The sequence below is a fragment of the Ovis canadensis genome, chromosome 12 (assembly GCF_042477335.2).
Source record: "Ovis canadensis isolate MfBH-ARS-UI-01 breed Bighorn chromosome 12, ARS-UI_OviCan_v2, whole genome shotgun sequence".
In the NCBI taxonomy this organism is placed as follows: Eukaryota; Metazoa; Chordata; class Mammalia; order Artiodactyla; family Bovidae; genus Ovis; species Ovis canadensis.
Window position 1 is genome coordinate 34,672,692 of NC_091256.1, and position 25,969 is coordinate 34,698,660.

Below are 25,969 nucleotides of genomic sequence, written 5' to 3' on the forward strand. Positions count from 1 at the left end.
AATGAAAATTTGTATAGGAAATTGTTACCATGTCTAGATTAACTGATAACAAACTTGGTCAAAGAATCAAAATATCATGGATTGAAAGGCTCTCACAGTGCTGAATCTACTCTAAGCTATCCCCCCAAAACTGGTCATGCTACTGCTGCTACTCCAAAGACAAGGCTAGCCTGCTCTAGATATTTGCAGGGCCAGATGCAAAGCACAAAAAAGACCATGTCCCAAAGCACACCCTTCTTTCCCATTCTCATCTCTCCCAGGTGCATCCTTCACTGGGAAGGGCTTGAAGCACATGGAGAAATGAAGATTGCATATATTTCATTTAACCAATTATGAGTAATTATTATTCAGCTTATGTTTTGATTTTCCAAAACGTTTAGCTTAAATTTAGACATACTTCCGATGACACGCATTAATAATAACAGCAAAAAAACAACAAAAGGAAAAAGAGAAAGGTTATCTGGTACAAGGTTTTCTTAGTAAACCCATGCTAATTGCTAATAATTATCTTTCATTTTCCTTCTTAAAGTAATTACTTCCTATATTACTCAAAAGATTTTTATAGAGACCAATATTTACCTGCTTTGGTAGTATCTTGGTTGGAGAAGGAAATGGCAACCCATTCCAGAATTCTTGCCTGGAGAATCCCAGGGATGGATGGAGGAGCCCGGTGGGCTGCCGCTGTCTATGGGGTCGCACAGAGTCGGACACGACTGAAGCGACTTAGCAGCAGCAGCAGCAGTGTCTTGGTGCTGCTGTTATTTCTTGGCTCAGTTTTGCAAAGGACATTTATAGCAATTTGGAAATCTCACCTGTTGAACTGTTTCTGTTCCCTTGAATGTTATTTCTCCATCCAGGAGTTATAAAATAATTTTTAATAGCAATAAAAATAATCATATACACTATCCTGTTAGTAAAGCCCTTTATTCTTACAAAAGCAGCATGTGTTCACAATTTTAGAAAGTATAGATAAGCTGGTTCTTGTTCAAGATGTTGATGTGGGAGGATCCTGAACCTGGCTACTTCCATGGATACACTATCTACAACTAAATATGTAACCGACCCCCTATATGTCCCACTCCATGGCTCTGTGAATCACAGCCAAGCGTTAACTGAACTAGCTACTCCTGAGGAGCAAAGAGATTGAACCTCAGGCCCGAAATGATAAAAACTTCTAGAAGAAAACATAGGTGGTCTTTTTGAACCTCAACACTGTCAAACTGGAAATCAGCTACAAAAACTGTAAAAATGGAGGCTAAAAAAATGCTACGAAGTAATCAATGGCTCACTGAAGAAATGAAAAAGGAAATTTAAAAATAACTGGAGACAAAAGTGGAAACATAACAATCCAAAATCTATGGAGCACAGCAAAAACAGTTGTAAGAGGGAGGTTAATGGCCTGCCTCAGGGAATAAGGAAAATTTCAACCAACATTGGAAGGACTGATGCTGAAGCTAAACTCCAGTACTTTGGCCACCTGATGCAAAGAACTCTCACTGGAAAAGACCCTGATGCTGGGAAAGATTGAGGGCAGGAGGAGAAGGGGATGACAGAGGATGAGATGGTTGGATGGCATCACCCACTCAATGGACAGGAGTTTAAGTAAACTCTGGGAATTGATGATGGACAGGGAGGCCTGGTATGCTGCAATTCATGGGGTCTCAAAGAGTCGGACACGACTGAGCAACTGAACTGAACTGAACCTTACACCTAAAAGAACTAAAAACATTGAGCAACAACAATCCCAAAGACAGTAGAAGGAAAAAATCATAAGAACAAAAAATAAAACAGAGGCCAAAAAAAAAAAAATGAAAAATGAAACTAAGAGCTGGTTCTTTGAAAAGACAAAATTGATAAGCCTTTCACCAGACTCATCAAGAAAATTAAGGCCTGAATAAAATCAGAAATGAAAAAGAAGTTATAACCAACACTACAGAAACACAAAATATCCTAAAATTACTACAAATATATGCCAGTAAAAATGTACAACTTAGAATAAAAAAGGGATAAATTTTTAGAAACACCATCTCCCAAGACTGAATCAGGAAGAAATAGAAATATGAACAGATCAATTACCAGTGTTGAATCATTTTTAAAAATACCTCCCAATAAACAAAGGTCCAGGACAAGAGGGCTTCACAGGTGAATTCTAGCAAATATTTCAAGAATAGTTAACACCTATTCTTCTCAAACCATTCCAGTGTACCAAAGAGGAAGGAACATTTTCAGAACTCGTTCTATAAAGCCAGCATCACCCTGACACCAAGCCCAGACAAAACACCAAAGAAAAAGAAAAGTACAGGCATGAATCAATGATTAACATAGATGCAAAAATCCTCAATAAAATATTAGCAAAATGAGTTCAACAATACATTAAAGGGCTCATACACCATGATGAAGTGAGTTTTGTCCCAAGGATGTAAGAATGGTTTGATATCCATAAATCAATTAATGTGACATACCATATTAACAAACTGAAGAACCAAATTCATGTGCTCAATATATGAAGAAAATGCTTTTGACAAAATTCAACCTCCATTCATGATAAAAATTCTGAAAGTGCGCAGAGGGAAACACCTCAACACGATAAAGGTGGTATATGACAAGCCCACAGTTAACACCATACTTTACAGTGAAAACCTGACTTTTTTTCTCTAAGACAGGAATGAGAAAGGAAGCCCCCTCTCATTGTTTGCAAATGGCATTATACTATACGTATAAAATCCTAAAAATGCCACCAAAAAAGATTTTAACTAATAATTCAGTAAAGTTGCAGGGTACAAAATTAACATACATAATTTTTTTTGCATTTCTATACACTAACAGCAAACTATCAGAGAAATTAGGAAAACTATCCCATTCACAATTACATCAGAAAGAATAAAACAGGAATAAATTAAGCAAGAAGGTAAAGACCTACACATCAAGGACTATAAGACCTTGCAGAAAGAAACAGATGACTCAAACAAATGGAAAAATGTACTGTGCTCATGAATTGGCAGAATTAATGTTGCTAAAATGACCATACTATCCAAGGCAATCTACAGATTCAAATGCAATACCTATCAAAATACCAATGGCATTTTTCACATAACTAAGACAAATAATTCCAAAATCTGTATGGGGACACAAAATACCCCAAATAGACAAAACAATCTTGAGAAAGAACTAGAGGTATCATGCGCCCTGATTTCAAACTATATTATAGATCTACAGTAATCAAAACAGTATGATATTGCCACAAGAACAAACACTCGGCTCAATGGAACAGAATAGAAAGCCCAGAAAGAAAGCCACATATTTGTGGTCAGTTTATGACTAAGGAGGCATACCAATGGGTAAAAAACAGCCTCGTCCATAAATGATGTTGGGAAAATTGTACAGCTACATGCAAAAGAATCAAACTGGACTACTTTTCTTAATACTATATAGAAAAATAAATTCAAAATTGATTAAAGATTTAAATGTTAGGACCTGAAACCATAAAACTCCCAGAAGAAAACACAGGCAGTATGCTCTAAAGTGAAATAAGCCAGTCACAAAAAGAGAAATACTGCTTGAATCCACTTATGTGATGTATCTCACTGTCAATTTCATAGGGACAGAAAATGAAATTATGATTGCCAGGGGCTGGGGGAAGGGGAAGCGGAGAGTTGCTTAATGGGTATAAAGTTTCACTTCTGTAAGATGAAAGTAATTCTGAACAACAACATGAATATACTCAACAACATTGAACTCAATACTTATAAATGATTGAGATGGTCAGTTGTATATGCACACTGCTGCTGCTGCTAAGTCACGTCAGTCGTGTCCGACTCTGTGTGACTCCATAGATGGCAGCCCATCAGGCTCCCATCCCTGGGATTCTCCAGGCAAGAATACTGGAATGGGTTGCCACTTCCTCCTCCAGTGCATGAAAGTGAAAAGTGAAAGTGAAGTCGCTCAGTCATGTCTGACTCTTCCCGACCCCATGGACTGCAGCCTACCAAGCTCCTCCATCCATGGGATTTCCCAGGCAAGAGTACTGGAGTGGGGTGCCATTGCCTTCTCTGTGTATATGCATATCTTACCACAATTAAGCAAAAAGAAGAGCAGCAACAACGAAAAGGGCAGAAATAAACCTAGCTCATAGGAGTCATGTCTTCACTGTAGGCTTACATGTTCTTAATCACTATTGTTTTCTAAAGTCGGCATATATAGTTTAATGGCATTGGCTTAATTTAGCAGGCATCTTCCAGTGTTTCAAGACAGGTAATTCCAATTTTGTATACTTTCAGGTAACTTTGTATCTTAAAATCACCTTTTCTCCCCTCTTTAAGTGTACTGATTTGTGGCAAGAATACCTGCCAAGTACTAGAAAACAAGATGCTGGAGATTCTTCCCTAATGGCATTTCAAATTTACTAGCATCTGAATGGTTTCTGTTCTTTGTTTAAAAAGACAGCACCAATTCTTGTTGATGTATGACAGAAAACCACAAAATTCTGTAAAGCAGTTATCCTTCAATTAAAATTTTATTTTAAAAAGGCATTCCCCCAGTACTTCCCTGATGATCCAGTGACTGAAAATTCGCCTTCCATGTAGAGGTCTTAGAATATGCCTGGCTCTTTGTAAAACCCTAATAAATGTTAGACACCACAATGAAAGTTTGCTCTCATTATTTTTCTTATTTGTTGCCAGTATTTCTCAGCTTGCTGTTTCCCTTTTACTTTCCTTCTGCTCTCTTCTGAATTACTAGCTTATCAATTACGATTTCTTTCATCACTCAACCATAAAAAAATCTCCAATCCAGAGATTTAATAAACATTTATTTTCTTGCAATTATTAAAAAAGAAATCCAGACTGAGAAATTGGTTCAGATTTTAAAACTCTTGTAAACATTGTATTCACAGAATATCATGGACAGATGTGGCCTGAGAAATCATTTCATTCACACCCTCATTGATGAGGAAACAGAGATCAAAGATGTTGTTGTAAGTGGTTTCGTCCAACCTGGTCCAGGAAGGTTTAGCACGCTGGGCTCTGGAGTCCCAGCTTGCTGTTTTGCCAGTGCTTTCTAAATTCTTCACCAACAAAGTTGAAAAATGTGAAAGTGTTAGTCGCTTCAGTTGTGTCCTACTGTTTTGGACTGTAGCCTACCAGGCTCCCCCGTCCATGGAATTCTCCAGGCAAGAACACTGGAGTGGGTAGCCATTCTCTTCTCCAGGGGATATTCTCCACCCAGGGATCAAACCCAGGTCTCCTGCTTTGCAGACGGTTTCTTTACCATCTGAGCTTACAAGGAAACCCAAATAAAGTTAGTCACTCCGTCGTGTCCAATTCTTTGCGACCCCATGGACTAGAGTCCCCCTTTATATTCCTGTTTGTGGAACCAACTTTAGAAGTTTGTTCTATTGAGCTGCATTGGAGTGATAATGCATTTGTCAAAGAGTCAAGTCAGGGTGATATAACCCCTGCCCCCATATTGAATGGATATTCCCAGCCCAATGCACAGAAATGCCAGACCATTTCTTTAAAAATGTTGACATATTGAAATTGTTGTTAGTTCCAGTTATGTGGGCTTCTCTCACAGCTCAGCTGGTAAGAATCCACCTACAATGCAGGAGACCCTGGTTCGATTCCTGGGTTGGGAAGATCCACTGGAGAAGGGATAAGCTACCCACTCCAGTATTCTTGGGTTTCCCTTGGGGCTCAGCTGGTAAAAAGAATCCACCTGCAATGCAGGAGACTTGGGTTCTATTCTTGGGTTGGGAATCCCCTGGAGAAGGGAAAGACTACCCATTCCAGTATTCTGGCCTGGAAAATTCCATGGACTAGACTGAGCGACTGAACTGAACTGAACTGATATAGTCCATGGGGTCGCAGAGTTGGACAAGACTTTCATCTTCACTTTCCAGTTATTACCAGAGAGAACCACTAGAGGGCAGAGAAACCCCCTGTCTGGGATGCAGGGCTTGTGCCCTACAGCCCACAGTGGTTGGAATCCTAGGGACCTGCCTGCACAACAGATACCCCATTGCCCCTGAAAAGTGCTTGTTCTTGTGGCCCACATTGTCTAGATTTAACGAAGAGCATATTTATTTCTTCTGCCTTCTCCTGGATTTGAGGTTAAAGTCCTTTGCTGCTTCAGTTGAATTTTGCCCTTTGATTCACTCAGGTTGTTTAATCTGGCTACAAAGACACCTCAGTTTCATTCCATTGGATCTCTCATATCAAACTGTAATGCTTTCATAAATTTTCTGGAACTTGATAGAATTCTGCATTCTTTTCACATTTTGTAAGTCTAACAGGGTCAAATCCCTAGGAATATTAAAATAACATTTTTTAAAAACCCATGTCTTTTATAACTACATTCTTTTATACTGCACATATTTTTCCTCTTAGACTACTGTGATGAGCCAATGGTTTTTCATTGACTCAATTGGTTTCAATTATTTGTGGTCATTAGTTTTGTGTGTGTGTGTGCATGTTGAGATTAAAAAGCAGTCTGGCTTTGTAGCCTCCTAGCCCATGTAACCTAAAATGTACAATTTAAAAAATACTATTTATTTAATATTGGCTGTACTGGGTCTTTGTTGTTTCACGGTCTCTACTTGCAGCAAGTGGGGCCTACTCTAGTTGCGCTGTACAGGCCTCTCATTGCTATGGAGCACAGGCCTGTGGCATATGGGATCTTCCTGGATCAGGGAATGAACCAGTGTCTCCTGCTCTAGCAGGCAGATTCTTATCCACAGAGCCACCAGCCAAAATGCACAATTTTTAAATGTGTCTTTGCTTTCTAGTAACCAGATATCGCAAGGCCGTCTTACACCTTCCTCATCCCAAGCATGCAATCAACCAGTTTTTCCTAAACCCCATTACCTTTCCATGGAAATTGATATGAGACCAAACTATTAGCACGAGAGGTGCTTATCTGATTTTATGCAACTAGGATGATACGACCTATAGGCCATTTCAGTAGACAGAGATGGAAAAAAATGTCCACCTCCCAATCTATCTCTCTATACACACACGTGTGTGATACATTCATAGGCATTTTTAATTTAGTCCTTATATTACTTCACAACCATAGTATTTAAATTATTAATTCTATATTTAAACTATAATTATGCCTTCTTTTCTTTTATCATAAATGACACATATAATTGTCACTGTGACGCTCTTGATTTATAACGAAGCTAACAGAATTACTAATTTATTTTACTTGCCAATAAAAGGAAAAAGATCCCAAATAGTGATACAGTATGAATAGTAACTATTAAACTGCTAAATGAAAGTAAAATTTGTATTTGTACTTGCTTTTGTACTTAGAGTGCACCAGAGGTTATAGAGTAAAATTGCTTTGGTTTAGAGAACTCTGAAATAATTCCTCATTCTGTGGCTCAGTGAAGTTCTGTCCAAATGTTTCCATTTATTTTTGGTTTGAAAGGGTCAGCGTTTGACATTTCTGAGTTCTTAATATTTTAGTTCTTGCTTTTTACTTTGGGCTATATTCAGCCACAGGCAAAGAGTAAGTCAGTTTTATAACTTCATATCATTAAAATAAATAGAAATAACCGTTATATTTCAGTCTTCTAAGTATTGACCAAGAATTTCATTTAGTTGTTTTATGGCTCACCTACAATGACTCTAGGCATAGCTATAGGTGTAAAATTTATATATGTGCATTCTGGACAAACCCGGACAAGCCCATGATGACAAATTCATCCTATTCAATTTCTCTTAATATGTTTAGAATCTTCATGTCTCTAATTAAATTTTCATTGTACTAAGTTCTATCCTAATATGAGAGTTTTTTAATAATCTTCTCTGTTCCCTACCCCTACCAAATTCACATTTCTTCCCTCTTCCTCCTTTCTAATTAATACATCATTCGTGCTAAGTATTATTACATCAAATTAAATAATTACTTGGTTTTACTATATACAAGCCAAAACAGTTTTCTGTGTTGTCATTTTCTAAATATAGTACCAGTTATTAAGATATTTTAACACACATCCAGGAAAAATGGTGTTATTTATTATATTAGAATGTATATATATATATTTACTATGCATATTATATTTATATATATAAATATTTGAATGATGCACTGTTGGCAAAGGAGAATGCATATCAGTGCAGATTTTTCAGGTTTAGTCAGAAATATTCTTTTAACTCATAAGGTCATAATTTCTCTACACATACATTTTTCTGTTATCAATATTCAGTGCAAATAGCTTGGGAGTTTTCCAAGTCATCGGTGGCTTTTGAATAAATCCAACCAAATAAGATACAATTTTATTATAGTGTTGAAGGATGATTTTGACTATTACATGTTCTACTTTAAGGCTTTATCCACAGGTGAATTCTGATGTAGAATGATGCACTGGTGGTGGATACAGGGGAGTCTTGGTGAATGGAATTCCAGACAGTGACAAGCTCTCACGGACGGGCAGGCAGGCGTGCAGCCTGCATTTTCTGGGCAAGTTGCTGAGCTGTGCCTGGGGACCAGAGAAGGGGGCCTGCTTGGCACTGAGAGGCGATGCATGCGGGTGAGGAGGAAAGAGCCAAGCTTTTAGTTACGTGGGGCTGGCAAGCTAGACTGGAATCTGGAAATGCCCCAAATAGAAAATAAATCACTTAGCCCTACGATGGTTCCCTTATCCCCAGAACTGTGCTGAGAAAGCGGCAAAGGGGCTGCGCTGGGAAGCACGTGGGCTTTCTCGAACTTTCCAACCGCGGTGGATGCCAGAGCCTTGCTGGAGTTGAAGCCAGGGGTGAACAAATGCTGACGCTGTGCGCCAGTTCCCTTCCAGCCCCAGTGCCTTTAAGATCAAACACCTTGGCCTCTTGACACTGGTGACCCAGAAGTTTGAGGTTTGGGCTAATCAGAAGTGTTATTGTTGCTGGTCAGTCGCTCAGCCGTGTCTGACTCTTTGCGACCCCATGAACTGCAGCCCACCAGGCTCCTCTGTCTGTGGGATTTCCCAGGTAAGAATACTGGCGTGGGTAGCCATTTCCTCCTCCAGGGGATCTTCCCCACCCAGGGATCAAACCCAGGTCTCCTTTGTTGCAGGTAGATTCTCTACTGTCTGAGCCACCAGGGGAGCCCCTCTTTCTTTCCAAATTCATATATTTTTTGCAAAACAAAAGATATAAAACCTTTATAGGTCTACATATGGAAACTTTATTTTCAATTAAATATCTGTAACTATCTTAGGCAAGTTAATTCAAATAAACAATTGTTTTTAAGACTCTGAGATAGCTTAAGCATTTTTTATTTTAACTCAATAACCGATGATACATTTTCACGAATCTGTCTGCGATTTAGGAGACCCAGGTTCAATCCCTGGGTCGGGAAGGTCCCCTGGAGAAGGGAATGGCTACCCACATCAGTATTCTTGCCTGGGAACATGCTATCCCTTGGGCTAATTATTAGCAGGTTCTGAATTATTACCAGGAAGGAAAGATTCCTAAGGATGGGCTTTCAGTCCTTTCCACTCCTTTTCCTGGGAGCAGAGGCTGGGAGATGAGCATCCCCCAGAGTCCTTTGAGTACTGGAGGGAATTTAACAAGTTAACTTATAATCAGGGGCACTCTTGAGAGTTTTGAAAGACAGATTAGAGTGAAAGCCCTGTTTCTGCTGTTTTTGCTGCTTCTGCTAGTAAGCACAGCCCTGCAGGTATTGAATTTCTCTGAGGGAGGAGAGAGGATTAATTTTAAATCAAGTTCAAGTCTCTGGGTATTACATGGAATTGGATATTGTAAGATTTAAAATTATATAAATTGAGAACATATTTGCAACTTTGGGCTTTGATTATGAGATCAGAAAAAAAAAGTATATATATATATATATATATAGTACTGCCATGTAGAAACAAGGGAACCACACCCCACTATGAATAACTTCTAAAGAGATGATAGTGAGCAACATAACATGGGTTCTGATTACATGTCTTTGAGTCCTGTTTGCTCAGTGATTATAGAGACTTAATTTGGGGATCAATTTTCAATTGCTCTAGTGTTTTACTTTTAACAGGCAAGCTAAATGTTGTTGTGATATTCAAAAATTATTTTGTTTGGACAAAAACACACCATATAGGGACTTTCCTGGTGGTCCAGTAGCTAAGAATCCACTTTCCAATGCAGGGGTTGTGGGTTTGATCCCTGGTCTGGGAATGAAGATCCCACATACTGTGAGGCAACAAGAGAAGCTCATGTACTGTAGCAGAGACCCAGTACAGCAAAAAAAAAAAAAAAACAACAACCCACAGGAAACAAACAAAACACATTTCACAGACATTTCACCTATATCTCCATTTGTTATGTAGTTGGGAGTGGAAGGGTCTCTGAAGTCCATTTTTCACATAGAAGAGGGACAGTTAGAGTCTGTTTTTGTTTATAAGTTGATAGTTTAGTTACAACTCCATAGATCAAGCTTCCCATAATCTTTTAACCTTCAGTACTGTTTTATTTCATTTACAAACTTAATAAAATTTAACAGTCACTGTAGTGGGTTTTTATCATTCGCTTCATTTAATTACCTTAAACATTTTAAGTGACTTTTATAAACAATATAAGTGATTTTCTTTTCAAGTCCTTCAACTTTGTACAGGACTATGTAACTCATAAATGTAGTAAATTAACTTATTTTTATACTCCTTTCAAGTTAAACTTATCAGTCTAAATAAATTATTTGATTTTAGAATTTAAATTGAAATAAAAAACTAATTTTTGATATTCTACTATGTTAAATTATGACTATTGTATATACTTCTAGTAGTATATTCCAAACAGTTCTTAAACATATCATACATTTTGATAGTATTAAAATATTAATGAAATAATAATACATTGTTTTTATACTTAATGCTAAATTTCCAAGAATTAACAGGTATTCACCTACATAAGAAAGTAAGATATCCCAAACAGATTGAGATCCACAGTAATCTGAGAATGCATGTCTACCAGAGTGATATTCTTGAAAATTGTGATTTTAAAGATTACTTCATATGATGTCATATGCTCGCGCCAGAATTAACTTTTCCAGCCCTGTTGGTTTGCCTCCCTTTTTCACTGGAGTCAGACTGTGATGAACACCATCCATTCACTGGTTTGTGTTTCTGAATGTTTCCTTAGCATAGGCACCTGGAAAGTTACAACTGTTTTTCAGAACTCAATAAATATTTTCTGATTGCCTTTCCAATAGCCCATCTCTAGTTTGCATTCCATTGAATACTGTATTATAGCCATCATTTCACCATATCCTCACCAGCACTGAATATTGCTCAGCCGTGTGGGACGCTTTGCAACCCCATGGACTGTAGCCTGCTAGGCTCCTCTGTCCATGGGATTTCCCAGGCAGGAATACTGGAGTGGGTTGCCATTTCCTTCTCCAGGGGATCTTCCCGACCCAGGGATCGAACCCAGGCGGGTTCCATCCTGCATTGCAGGTGGACTCTACCGTCTGAGCCACCGGGGAAGCCCACGATCTTTATTACTATCATCTTTTCCATCACCATCATCACCGCCATCATCATCTCTGCCAGTCTGCACGTGGGCAAAGGAAGTCTCACTAGTTGGGGTTCACTTCTTTCGTTGTAAGTGCGGTTGAACGTGCTTTGCATGTTAATTGTCCATTGACCTTTCGAGCTATCCCTCACCCAGTGGCTGGGATCCTGGCCGCTGTGGCCAACCAGCCGAAGGCCAGGCCCGGTGGAGCCACCGCCATCCCAGGCCCCACGGCCAGGGGGCGCTGCGACGCCAAGTCCTCCCGCCCCGTCCGGGTTGGCCTGGGCTGGGCTGGGCCGGGTCGCGTTGGGCAGCGGTGGGCGGCGCGGCTAGAGGTGCGGGCTGGGAGCAAAGGTTGGTGTCTTTACGCCCCGACCTCAGCCGAAGGGCCCGCAGCATCATGACGGTGGGAGCCAGGCTCCGAAGCAAGGCGGCGAGCAGCCTCCCGCGCTGCGGGCCCCTGGCCCGGGGGCGAGGGCGGACGGAGGGGGACGAGGAGGCAGCCGCTATCCTGGAGCATCTGGAGAGCGGGGCGGAGGCGGCGGAGAGCGAGGGGAGCGCCCGGCGCCCGGAGTCCCGGGGCGCGCGGAGGGTGCACCTCGCCGTCCTCCCAGAGCGCTACGAGCCGCTGGAGGAGCAGGTGCCAAGCGAAAAGCCCAAGAAGAGGTACCGGAAGAAGCTGAAGAAGTACGGCAAGGTAGGCATTCAACCGCCACCAGTGCCCTGGGTGGGGCATCCGACGTCTGCCAGAGAGCTGAAGTCCGATCCCTACAGCCTGACGCTCTCAGCCTCGCTGCCCTGCCCTGCTCCCGCGCCCGCCACTGCCCTCCCGCCCCCCGCCATTCTCTCCTGGAGCCCCGGAACGGCTCCTTGAACTGGGCGGTGGGGTGAAAGTGACTGCGGAGAGGGATCGTAACTAAACGAGAGGTTTCCCTGCTCACAGCTCCCCGGCTTCCCCCATGCTGGCGGGTGAATAACATTACCAAGGGTCGATTACCAGGTGGTTCTGGCCCTAGGGGTGTCTTCCCACTCTCCTGTGTAGTCGGGAGGACAGGAATCAGTGTCTCTATTTTACAGATGGGAACACAGGGATTAGCGTGTTTCGGTGACTTGTAGAAGATGGCCCAGTTGGAAAGCAGGGAGTTACAACCCAGTTTATCCTCTCAAGGACATCCCACTAGCTGAGAATTGTTGGCGTTATTCCCCTAAATATTCTCAAGGTGATTTCCAGGGCCTGGGAGCGCAACAGTCCCTAAGTATTCACTCACTGAATCTACTTTTCTCCCAGTGTGTTTCTCTGCAAACATACTGTCACTTGCCTGGGGGTGGGGATGGGGAGGGGGAAAGACAGAGAGAGAATAAGAATATAGGATACAACGGGAGTTTCTTTCTCAGAGATCAAAGCCCCAAAGCAGTTCCCAAGTTCTTCTGCCTGCAAACCCTTAAAGCTCCTGCTGCCTCAGGCCCCTGGAGCTGGACAAGGCAACAGAAGCTCACTCTGTCTCGGCCAAAGGGCAGGAGCTCCACCTCATTTTTGTCCCTCCAGTTATCTGTGTCTTCCAGCAATCTCTTATCCTACCTGAAATTGACCAGTCTCCACACCTAGCAACTGAGCTTTGTCATCTTCTTTAAAGGTGCGTCAGCAGCTCTGGGACCAGTAAACAAGTAGGCAGTGGTAAAGTATATTAATAAATGTATATTAGCAAAAAGTATAAAATTGGGACTTTCAGGCTTAGAGTCATGCAAGGATGAATCATCCTTTTTCCTTTTTTACCCAGTTGAGCACCAAAAAAGTCATTGTTTGCCTCAGTTGGTGAACTGATAAATGTGTGAATCCCAGCTCAGAGGCTGGCTGAGCTGAAGATGCTTTGGGAGTTCTAACAATGTGCCAGACGTTGCGCTGAGCGCTAGAGATCTAAAATGGGTATGATGTAGTCGTGCCCTAGTGGAGTCTTCCTGGGGAGACGCTGGCATATGGGTCACTGCCCTGGAGCTACATGGAAAGAGCCTGGGCATTTTATCTTCAGGAACGAGGTTGTAAAGTCAAGTTTTTCAGATCAGTGGTGACATGGAAACTGGGCACAGAAGGATGAGTCAGGGTTTCACAGGTTAATGATGAGGTACTGGTTCACATTCGCTAGCATGATTATTATTAGGGGAAAAAAAAAACAGAAAATAGCAAGTGTTGGCGAGGATGTGGAAAGTTAGAATTCTTGTGAGTTGCTGGTGGAAATATAAAATGGGGCAGCTGCTGTAAGAAACAATTTAGCATTTCCTCAAAATATTAAACACAGAACTAACATATGGCCAGTGTATAAATACACAATAAGGCCCTACTGTAAATAGCACAGGGAACTATAGTCAATATCTTGTAATGACCTATAATGAAAAACAATCCAAAAGGAATATATATATTGGTGGCACAGTGCTCAAGAATCCGCCTGCCAACGCAAGAGATGAAGGAGACTTGGGTTCGATCCTTGGGTTGGGAAGATCCCTTGGAGGAGGAAATGGCAACCTGCTCCACTATTCTTGCCTGGAAAATTCTATGGACAGAGGAGGCTGGCGGGCTACAAGCCTGTGGAGTTACAAAGAGTTGAACACAACTGAGCACGTATGCTCTCATGCTCACACACATGCACCATATGTAATAGTAGTTCCAGTAATTCCACTCCTAGGTGTATACCCAAAAAAGAACTGAAAATAGGTACTCAAACAGATATATATGTATACATGTTCACTGCAGCATCACAATAGCCAAAGAATGGCAACAACTCAAATGTCCATCAATTGATAAGCGTGTAAACAACATGTAGTACAAACGCGGTGGAATATTATTCAGCCATGAAAAGGAATCAAGTGCATGCTACAACATGGATGAAACACGGTGCTAGTTGAAAGCAGCCAGACTCACAGGGTCACATATCATGCGTATGATTCCATTCATATAAAATATCCAGAATAGGTAGATCAAGAGAGACAGGAGGTGGATGGTTGCTTGCCAGGGACTGGAGGGAAGAAGAAATGCAGAGCAGCTGCTTGCTGAATGTGTGTGGGTTTGCCTTTGGGGTTGATGGAAATATTTAGAAGTAGATAGAAGCTGGTTGCATACGGTTGTGAATGTGCTCAATGTTACTGAGTTGTTCACTTGACAATGGTTAATTTTTACATTATGTGAATTTCACCTCACCTAAAAGAAACAAACAAGAAAGACTTCTACCAGATAGAAAAAGGATGAGGTACAGGGCAGAGTGCCAGCAGAATCGAGGCAGTGACAGCTTTGCAGTGTCACACGCTGCTTCAGGAGACCAGGAAGCCAGGTGAGGACGCTGTCATGTTAGAGGTGGATATGCCCTTTCTGCCCTTCAACTCCCAGGGTGCAAATGAGCCACCCCTCTCTGCTGAAAATCTATGACATTAGCCAAGGCTCAGCTAGAAATGTAGGGAGGTGACATTCCCAGCTTTCGTCACCAGGCAAAATTTTATCTCACTTGGGTCAGGGGAGTAAGAAGATAACTTGACCTGCAGATAACTCCATGGAGGGGCAAAGAAAGTTCCTTTCTATCTCTTGCCACTCAGATCCTTCATGCAGGTGCTTTCCTGCTTCTCTTTTTTGGAAAAAGAAAAATCTTTATTTTTGGCTATGTTGGGTCTTTGTTGCTGTGCTCGAGCTTCTCTCTAGATTTGGCGAGAAGGAGCTGCTCTCTAGTCATGATCTGAGGCCTCCTCACTGAGGTGACTTCTCTTGTTGCAGAGCATGGGCTCTAAGGCAGTTGGGCTTCAGTAGTTGTGGTGTACTCCACAGCATGTGTTATGTTCCTAGACCAGGGATCGAATCAGTTTCCCCTGCATTGCAAGGCAGATTCTTAAGCACTGGACCACCAAGGAAGCCCCCCTGCTTCTATGTACAGAAAGGTGTTTGGCTTTTGTGAACTGTCCTAGGATAGGCCCCCTACCCTCTGCTAACCCATGTCCCCAAGTAGGGTCACCCCAGGGCTGTTTTGGGTCCAGCGTCTGGCAGGAATCTCTGGGCTCCGAAGGCTGGGTGCCCGGGACTCTTGGTGGTCAGGGGCTCCAGTTGATTTTGAAGTAACAGAATATTCAGATGGAGCCTGGGTTGCTGGGAAAGTCCCTGTGTTTTGAATGAAGGAGGCAGAAGTACTTTGCTCTTACAGTCTGCTGGGTGCTCCGTTGCACAAACAATGTGCCAAAGCTCTGACTCTTCTTAACGACCTTGGAAAGCCCACAGACTCCCATTATGCAGTGAAGGAAACTGGAGTTTCAGGAAGTCAAGCTCTTTGTTCAAGGCTGCACAGCTTGAGAGAAGCCGAGCTGGGCGTCAGGACCCTCTCCTGGCCTCTGCCTGTGCGGAAGCAGTTAGGATGGAGGCAGGAGGGGGTTAAGGGCACCAAACCCCAAACTTACATTCATATAGGAGGTCATCTTTCCCAGGCACCTCTGGGAGCCACAGGGAGAGGTGTAGGTTAAAAAAGTTACTAAATTTTGTTAATCGGGCTGCTTGAAGGGAGTTAGGAGAGGGGAAACACAGGGTGTGGAATGACCTTGAGCTCAAGAAGGCATTGGCCGCACATCTAAGTAGAGGGTTAGGACATGGGCCCTGGAGCCAGACTGCCACGTATAAGCTGTGCTCAGCCTCCTACTGGTTGTGTGACCTTGGGCTCTGCTCTCCTTTCTGACTTGGTTTCCTCTCTGTCACATGGACTGTGGTAAGGAGTGAATGAGTTCATCCACGCAGAGGTCTTGGAATGTACCTGGAATGTGATGATGGTCCTATGACTGTTGTTGGCTGTTTTCTAAGAGATGGACGAGAGGCCCCATATGACTGGTTCTTTTCTGATTTCGTTTAATGAGCTGTATCTCAGGGGGAAAAAATCAGCTCCCTGGAGACGGAAATGACAACCCACGCCAGTATTCTTGCCTGGAGAATCCCGTGGACAGTGGAGCCTGATGGGCTACATACAGTCAGTCCATGGGATTGCAAAGAGTTGGATATGACTGAATGACTAACACTTAGCTGACCAGCCACCTCAGCTTTGTGCCAGGGATATGAAGACTGGATTTTATATTCCAGGGAAAAGGGCCTTTGTTGAGAACTGGTTTCCTTTTGGAAACTGGATAGGGCAGGAAATCCCTGACATCCTTGGGGATTAGTTGAATGCCCGGGAACCCCTAGAAAAGCCACATTCCCTGTACTAGATTCCCTGTAACAGATTACCACAAATACAGTGATTTAAGATGACACAAACTTGCTTTCCTACAGTTCTGGAGACCGGAAGTCCAAAACCGGCCTTTCTGAGCTTCAGTCGGCAGGCTGATTCCTTCAGGAGGCTCCAAGGGAAACCGTTTCTTTGTTCTTTTCAGGTTCTAGAGGTGCCCCCCTCCCCGCCACCCCACTCCACATCCAAGGCCACTGGCGTAACATCTGCAGGTCTCTTTCTCTCTGTCCTTCTGCTTCCGTCACTGCAGTGCCTTCTCTCTGAGTCCTCCAGAATCACTTTTATAAGACTGGCTCTTCTTATTTGCATCCTTATATTAATAAAGATATAGGAATCCTGATAATGATCAGGCTCCCCTAGATAATCCATAATCCATGGTAGTCCCTCCAATTTAAGATCCTTCATTAACTGATGTCTGCAAAGTCCCTTTTGCCAAATGAGGTGGCCTATACACAGATTCTGGGGATTAGGGCTCTTGGAAGAAGGTATTATCCAACCCTCCACAATGTCCTATGATCCCCCAGGCCCCTCTGCCCTTCTGAGAGATCATTTGGTTTGAAAAAGCTCTACTCAGATCAAAGATTGCAAAATCTGCTCCTTCCAGTGACACTGAATTGGTCGATGGTAATATTTCGCATTTCTTTGCATCACATTTCTCAAGTTCTGTGTTTTGGTTATGTTCTAGCTAATGAGCTATTTTAGTAACATCTTTTTCTCACTGGCAAAGATGAAGTGACATGCAGTTTTTTAAAAATAGCAGGCAGAAGGAAGTGAATGTACAAATACCCATAATGTCAAGTTTAATGAAGGCCATCCATGATTCTAGGGGCTTTGCTTATAAAGGGTGCTCTGGACTGTTAGAGGACAATTTTTGTGGTTATTTCAAACAGGTAAGTAAAATTCTCCCACTGAATCTTATCACACATTTATAGAGATGTATCTTTTAGTAGCATCACCTCCCTACCCTGGACATACACCCTAATGTCCCATTGAGAAGTTGATGACACAGTGTCCCAGGAATCAGTGTCTAAAAAAGCCATCAGAATTACCTTCATCTCCCAGAACTCCTCCTTTGGCCTGAGAGCAACCAAAGGAAACACCCAGGCCCTTTCTGGGTGCTGGGCATACAGTATTGAGCAGGACCTCATTCTGTTATCCCGAGGCCGATGAAAGCCAAGATAAGCCAGAAATCATAGGAAAGTACAGTCTTAAGAAACTTCCCTGAACAGACAACAAAATATCTTAGATTTTAAAATTACTACCACAAACCTAAACTACTATAAAGTAACAAGCAGCAGAGGTTATTTTCCAATAAAGCTAACTGATCTTTGGGGGCATTTGTACTGCTGGATTTGGTGCCAGGCACTGTTCTAGTGGGCTTTGCTCGTAAAGAACCCGCCTGCCAATGCAAGAGACAAGGGTTCAGTCCCTCCTGGAGAAGGAAATGGCTACCCACTCCAGTATTCTTGTCTGGGAAATTGCAGGAACAGAGAAGCCTGGCGGGCTGCAGTCCATGGGGGTCTCAAAAGAGTCAGACACAACTTAACAACTAAACAACTGTTCTAAGTACTTTCCTTGCACAAACCCATTTAATCCTCTTTGCCCAGTGAGGTGGTTACCAAATATTCTCATTATATAGGTGAAGACACTGAGGCCAAGGAAAGTTAAGTAAGTGACGGGGGTGGACTTTATGCCCAGGCTGCAAGCAACTGCAAGGTTACATCTGCCTTCATGAAAGAAGGGAAGTATATGTGGGGGTGAAGGACACAGACCCTGAGATGAGATATCTTTGGGATTGAAGTTCAGCTGTGCCTCTTACCAGCTGTATAATCACAAGTAGACTTAACTCCTTGGTGCTTCCTTCTTGTTGAAGCCTAATAACCAAAGGCCTCTAGGAACATACGAGTAGCCAATCGAAGTTAGATTTGTCTATTTGTTGCAGCAAGGAAGAGTGTTTGCTAGAGGAATCATGAGTTCTCAAAAAGGAGAGACCTCAAATAGAGAGGTAAATATTTGAAAGATATAAATTTGGAATTTATCAGCATACAGGAAATACTCAAAGTCACTGGAGATGGGTGACATCACCTGTGGAGAAATTCTAGGCCAAAACATGTTTTAAAATAAAAAATAAGGAACAGTACTAAAGAATAACATTTTTAAGTTTGATTGAAGGAATAATCCAGTGAAGAAACCTGAGGAGGGCCATTAAAAAATAGAACAAAATAATGCCATTTGCAGCAACATGTGTGGGCCTAGAGATCACCATACTGAGTGGAGTAAGTCAGAGTCGAGTATCACATGATGCCACTTACATGTGGGGCTTCCCTCGTGGCTCTGCTGATAAAGAACCCGCCTGCAATGCGGGAGACCTGGGTTCGATCCCTGGGTTGGGAAGATCCCCTGGAGAAGGGAAAGGCTACCAACTTCAGTATTCTGGCCTGGGGAATTCCATGGACTGTGTAGTCCATGAGGTCACAAAGAGTCGGACACGACTGAGCGACTTTCACTTTCATATGTGGAAACAAAAAAAAAGAGAGAGAGAGAGATAACAAATGCACTTGTTTACAAAACAGAAATAAACTCACAGGCATAGAAAACAAGCTTATGGTTACCAGAGAGGGAGGAGGGATAAGTTAGAAATTTTGAATTAGCATATACACTACTGTGCATACACTAGATAAACAACAAGAACCTACCCTATAACACAGAGAACCATATTCAATATCTTATAATGGCCTATAATGGAAAAAAATCTGAAAAAGTCTATATCTATCTATATAGATGGATATATAATATATCCTTTTTACAATGTTTCAGACATACAGCAAATGATCCTGTCATATATATATAAATTTCCTGGAGAATCCCCATGGACAGAGGAGCCTGGCAGGCTGCAGTCCATGGGGTCGCCAAGAGTTGGACACAACTGAGTGACTAAGGACAGCACAGCACATACATATATAGATATAGAGAGAACTGAACCAGTTTGCTGTATATCTGAAACACTGTAAATCAACTATACTTCAATTTTTAAAATGTTGAAAAAAAAATAGAAAAGAAAGCTGAAGAAGGGCTTCGTGTGAGGTAAGGGAGAAGTCAAATAACTGTTTGATGAAGTATCCAAAGCGGCCGAGAGTCAGGGGGAAGACAGAAAAGTGCTCATTGGCTCAGGCAACATGGCGGTGGCGGATGGCCACGGCCAACCCGTCCTGGATGGGTCAGAGTAGAGGACGAAGGAGTAAGGAGGGGGAAGTAGAGGCAGTGTGCGTAGATGACTCTTTCCATTGGCTTGGCGTGACGCGGGCAGGGCCTAGAGAAGGCTGCAGAGTCAAGGGGACAGCTGAGCATATGTGTAAGCTAAGGGGGGTGACCCAATGGGGAGGAAGAGGGTGATGATGTGGGAGAAGGGAAAGCTGAGGGCAAGGGGAAGAGGGTAACAGCAGCAAGTGTCCAGGGAATGGCCGTAGGGGTACCTTTTCCCACTGGGACATGGCTAGGTGGGAGGAGAAGTCAGGGCAGGTGTAGACAGTGGCAGAGCATGACTGGGTTCCCCAATGACTTCTGACCTCATCTAATGAGGATATGGACAGTGTGTGTTCGTGTGCGCTGGGGGCTTGTGGAGAAGGGAAGAGGTAAGAAATCCTATCTGGGAGAAAAGGACAGTCGGCCTCCTGGACCAACGGACCAGGCTGGTCAGGCAGTGTTCGTGTCAGAGTGAGGCTTGCAATTGTGATCAGGGATTTTGAGTGGTCATTGGAGCTGGAAGCATTGAGGATGGACAGACAAGATGTATGATGACGTCCAGGTCACCTCCACGAGTGCCGTTGTCATGGAGACAGAAGTTGGGGCTGGGGAGAGAAAGGGGAGGGGCAACAGCACGGCCAGTATTAGCTGGTGGTGGTGGCCTTCATTCCTCTGCTGCGACTGCACTTGAACCCCTTGGATACCCTCTGACTGGCACCAAGCCTTGAAGACAAGGAGGAGGGAGAATGGATACCAAGAAAGTAAGGCCCAGCCCTTGCCATTAAGGAGTGTAGAATTGTATCGGGAACCCCAAACCATGGGCGCAACAATGACAGAGCTGCGGGAGACTTTAGAGACACAAAATGTGGGTCAGAGGGGGCATGTCCTGGGCTTAGAGGGAGGACGGGGTGGGCTTTCAGCTCAGGTGAGTGAAGGAAAACTTGACCCAGCCCTCCTCCGATCCAGTAACTTCGCTTGAACAGAGGAGAGTGGGCTTTGTTTCAAATAATACAACACTGTTGGTTTGGTTTAAATTGTTAAAAATATGTATTTGGCTGTGCCAGGTCTTAGTCGTGACATGTGAGATCTAGTTCCCTGACCAGGGATTGAACCCAGGCCTCCAGCATTGGGAGCATGGAGTCTCTGCCACTGGACCACTAGGGAAGTCCCCTGGTTTGGTTTTAGAACTAGCAGCTTCACGGTTGTCTCCAAGAAGATCTTTGAATTACCTGGAAACTTGTGGGGCTGGAAAGCCCTTGTCAAGGTGCTGAGGTCTGTTCTGGTCCCCCACGTGTTCTTCTGATGGGGTTCCATGTGGGGTGCCAGAGAGGTGGGAAATTGCTGACTTGCTTGTTTGCCCTGGGAAAGTGAGGCGAAATGACTCTCTATGTATGGCACAATTGTGCACGAAAGATCACAAAGTTGCCGCATCTAACCCTTTGCTTTTCTCCTCTGTTCCTAAAAACTAGAATGTTGGAAAGGTTATCACCAAAGGATGCCGCTACATCGTGGTCGGCCTGCAGGGATTCGCCGCCGCCTACTCCGCCCCATTCGGCGTGGCCACCAGCGTGGTGTCGTTCGTCCGCTAGTGGGAGCTGCCTGGGCGGACCCCACAAAAATAATCGGAAGCCTCTGTTCTGGGAACAGTGTGAACCCAGGAGCATTTCAGACTTGAACCCACAAAATACTCGGAAGAGAAAAAACTGTCTTGGTTGAATTGGGCGAATGTCATGGATGAGTCATCCCCATCCATCTGCTGAGCTTCCACACCTCTCGGACACAGGGGGCCCTGGTGGATAGTCCTGCAGAGAATTAGGCTGAGGTCAGGTTTGGGATTAGCAAGAGTTTGCTAAGACCAGAGCTCCCCGTGAAAGATGGCAGGGGGTGGCTGAGAGGCAAACACTTGGCAGGAGCCAGTACTCTGGGGGGGCGGCGGACTGGTGATTAGGGATAGGGTGGGAGGTGGGGGATTTTGATTTGGAGTGAGCCAGTTTGCTCGATTCTGGAAAGTTCTCGGGCTGACAGAGCTCCCAGCCCGTGACTGCCTCAGTTCTGAGGGCACCCAAGGAACTGTTTGTTCCTAAAGTCATCCCCTCATCTCCTTTCTGCACTCCTTTGCCACTAGAAGTTTAATTACAGGCTTGAGAAGAAGGAGGAAAGAAAAATCTCTTTGAAGGCGCCGGTGCTTTGAAAACCATGTTGACACTGTGTCACGACTGTTTCAAGTAGATGAAGGCTTGTCACTTTCACTCTCTCTGACATGAATGTGCAGGTGGTGATGGGGGAAGGAGGATCAGCAAGTTCAAGTGCAGGTTGTTTGAGGGAGGGAGGGCTCCTAAGCGCTGCTGGGCTCGGTCCAGCCCATTCCAGCTTGGCCACATGTGGGGCTGGCCAGACCCCACCTGCAGGCAGATAGCCAGCTGAGGTCATGGGCTTCCTGACCCAGCTATCAGGTACCATCAGCCCCGTCATCCTTGGCGTCAAACCGACAGCGGGTGCTCTGTCTTGAGAGAGAAACACCTAGAAAGGAAAGTGTATGATTTAGAAAAGGAACCGGAAAGTAGGAGAAGGTATGAAGGAAGCAGGAGAAGGATGCTGGATGAGAGAAGTGGAAGCACGGGGACCAGCTCTGGGTTATCAGTGTTGGAAAGTCTTAGGCTCTGGATGTGGGCGAGGGGAGGCTAGGTGGTCAGCGGTGCCATGCTGATGCTTCCAGACCCTTTGAGGCCCGTGAGCTCACATTGGCTGCCCTTGGAGTAGCCTTTCCTCTCCTGTGCTGCCCAATTTGACATCATCTCAGCTGGGTTCAAAAAGTTGGGGTGGGTGAGAGTCCTCGGCCTGGAGGATGATCTGTGGACTGCCACTGAGTCATAGGATAGGGAGGTGCCCACTATCAACCCCCACAACACGCCCCTGTTCTGACCTGGTTTCCAGAATAATACTTCCCAGTTCGAAATAGTTATTATGAACCAGTCTGCAGGCTCGGTGACAACACCTACTTGTTTCCCCGTGAAGTTTAACTGGGGAATGAAGGCTCAGTTGCTCACGCTTCACCCATCAAACCTAGCTAGGAAGTGGAGAAGGTTGGAAGACAGACAGACAGATGGACAGAAAGAGGAATGAGTGGAAGGGAGAGTGTTGTAGCTGTAAAGCTAGGTTCTGCTTCATATCCTGGAGGCTCATCACTGAAGGTGAGCTGGGACCTAATTCCTGCATCATTCTTATTTGTGAGGAAAAGAGAGTAGAAATGGCCCTGTGTTAGCGCCAATTGGCACATTTTCACACATGTAAGATAATTATAGCATGCCCGGCCACACTGGGAGTTGGGGAAAAGGAGACATCAGTGAAAAGAAAAGCAGAGCTTCGTTTAGTGGAAAAGAGAGTCACAGGAAAGGCAGATGCGGGAAGGAGCCTGCGTGGGTTGGGAGCACGCCTTCCTGTTGGCCCAGCGCTGCTGACTTGACCCAGAGAACCCTGTTGAGTTTCTCGGATGTGACCTGGGAGGGACAAGGCCCATCCAAGGGCGAGCCTCCCACCCCAGCCCCAAGTTAGAGACACTGCAAGGGCAAACACATTTGGCCCCGACGTTTTGGAATTCTGGTTAAGAATTAACCCAGAAATTTCAAAAGTCAAAACTTCCCAGAACCATCCCTGTGAAGGTCTGTGCACAGAAGATGAACCATTCTAAACAGTCACTCAGCTGAGTTGTCATTTCCTCCTAGACAGGGTACCCACGCTGCAGCTTACCTTTCTGCCTTTTCTTTCTCTTCAATTTTGTTTGTTTGTTTAATATCAGCATCCACACTCTACTAAAAATTGAATTTTAGAGCTTTCCCTTTACATGATTGACCAAGAGGCTTCTTTTGTATGCTTTTCTCATCATAGTCTGTAAATAAAAGACCTGATTTGTCTAATGTTTCTGTGTGTGAAGTTTTACTCCTCCACCCCAGAGAGTGAGGGACACCTCCCTGGGGCCCCCAGCAGGAGCCCAAGGCTTCTCCCCAAGACCAAGGGAAGGGGTAGGGACTCTGACTCCCTGGACAGAAGGTGGGAGTGGTGAGTTCTCCAGAAGCTCAGTAGAAGAGGTGTCTATGTAGGAGCCTCAGCTCACGCGTTGGGTAAAAATGAATATTTCCAAAACCTCCAATTTGGATTTAGAGAGTCTAGAGTGGGGCCAGGAATCTGCATTTTCTACCACAGTCTAGAAGATTTTGAAGTAGTCATTGATCTGCCTGAACTGGGAGATGCTGGTGCCAGGGACAGCTGCAGGTTGCATGGGCCAGTGTACTCCAAGATGGGACCTGGGGTCACCCAGGTGTCAGTGCTTGACGAGCCCATGAAGCATGCACTCACTCAGCCCTGCTGGAGCATCCGGACGAGCTGACGGACCATCCAGGCAGGGTAGGGGCCACGCATGTCAACCCACCCTGAGGCTCATTACAAAGCAGAAGCCAGATCCCTGAGGTCCTCCGTTGCCTTGGAATCACCCATACGGGCCCCCTGCCCAGCACCTGTGCTTTGTCGGAGAAGCTCCAACTGGTGTCCGACCAAGAAGCACCCTGAAGCAGGACTTGAACTCACACCTCCCTGTGCATTCACCAGTATTCCTCCTGGGCATGCAGTGCCCTCAGCAGAAAGTGGTTGTGGGGCTGGGAAGCCATCAATGCAATTTTAGATTCAGGCAGCTGCTGTGACAGGTTTTGCACCTGTCATGCCTCCCCCATCCTTCTGCAAGAGCAGAGATGAACTGAATTTAACTTTGTGATGCCATCATCCCCCAAAATGTTGTGAAATGGTTATAGGCGTTCCTGTAAGTTTATTTTATAATGCCATGCCCTCCTCCAGGGGATCTTCCCGACCCAGGGATTCAAACCAGTGTCTCCTGCAGCTCCCGCATTGCAGGTGGATTCTTTATAGCTGAGACACCGGGGAAGCCCAATACAAATTATACACAGAGTTAAAACAAATGCCCTCAGCATCCTTGTATAGGCTGCATCTGAGAGGCTTTGTGATTTTTCCAAAAGCCTAGATGGTTCCTGAGTAAGAAAAGCTCAAACTCCCTGACCACTCAGAGTGGAAACGGGGAAAAATTAATAATGCATGGCCCAACAATCCCACTACTGGGCATATAGCCTGAGAAAATCATAATTGGAAAAGATGTGTGTACCCTAATGTTTGTACTAGTCCTATTTACAATAGCTAGGACATGAAAGCAACCTAGATGTCCATCAACAGATGAACAGATAAAGTTGTGGTACATATATACAATGGAATATTATTTGGACATAAAAAGGAACACATTTGAGTTAGTTCTAATGAGTTGGATGAACCTAGAGCCTGTTATACAGAGTAAAGTAAGTCAGAAAGAGAAAAACAAATTTTGTATATTAACGCTTATATATGGAATCTGGAAAAATGGTGCTGATGAGCCTATTTACTGGGCAGGAATAGAGACTTAGACATAGAGAACGGACTTTGGACACAGCAGGGGAAGGAAAGGGTGGATCGAATTGAGAGCATAGCATTGAAACATATACATTATCACAAGTAAAATAGATAGCTAATGGGAGGTTGCTGTATAACATAGGGAGCTCAGTCCAGTGTTCTGTGACAACCTAGAGGGGTGGGATGGGGTGGAAGGTGGTGGGGGGGAGGTTCAAGAGGTAAGGGACATGTGTATATTATGGCTAATTCACACTGCGGTAAGCAAGACAATATTGTACATCAATTATCCTCTAATTAAAATAAATTAAAAAATAAAAACAAACTACAAAAAAATAATACATGGGATATTGTTTTTAAGAGGCAAAGTTGTTTCAAGCCAAGCCACTCCATCATAGCCAAAGAGAAAGAAAGTCTCTTCAGATTTTCTAATGTGGGCACTGCTGGAACCCAGTGGGTGCACAAGCCACATAGGAGTGGAGGCAGAGGGAAGAAGAATGGAGGCAAAGGCATAGGCTTGCCTGCCCAACTCCCCAGGGGTGCCTGGTGCCCTGC

General features: G+C 44.0%; 1 protein-coding gene across 3 annotated transcripts in view; it reads left to right on the top strand.

Annotated features, from left to right (window-relative positions):
* The first annotated feature begins 11,674 nt into the window (after positions 1-11,674).
* C12H1orf115 (chromosome 12 C1orf115 homolog) overlaps positions 11,675-25,969 on the top strand; it is a 30,134-nt gene continuing 15,839 nt past the window's right edge. Inside the window, exons 1-2 of one of the 3 annotated variants that reach the window (XM_069544630.1) lie at positions 11,675-12,189; positions 21,442-23,886. In XM_069544630.1, the coding sequence (XP_069400731.1) occupies positions 11,893-12,189; positions 21,442-21,561 (417 nt within the window). In that variant the 5' untranslated portion in view covers positions 11,675-11,892 and the 3' untranslated portion in view covers positions 21,562-23,886. Of the gene's footprint in view, positions 12,190-21,441; positions 23,887-25,969 lie in introns of those variants that run through there. The other 2 variants (XM_069544629.1, XM_069544631.1) reach the window with 2 other exon arrangements.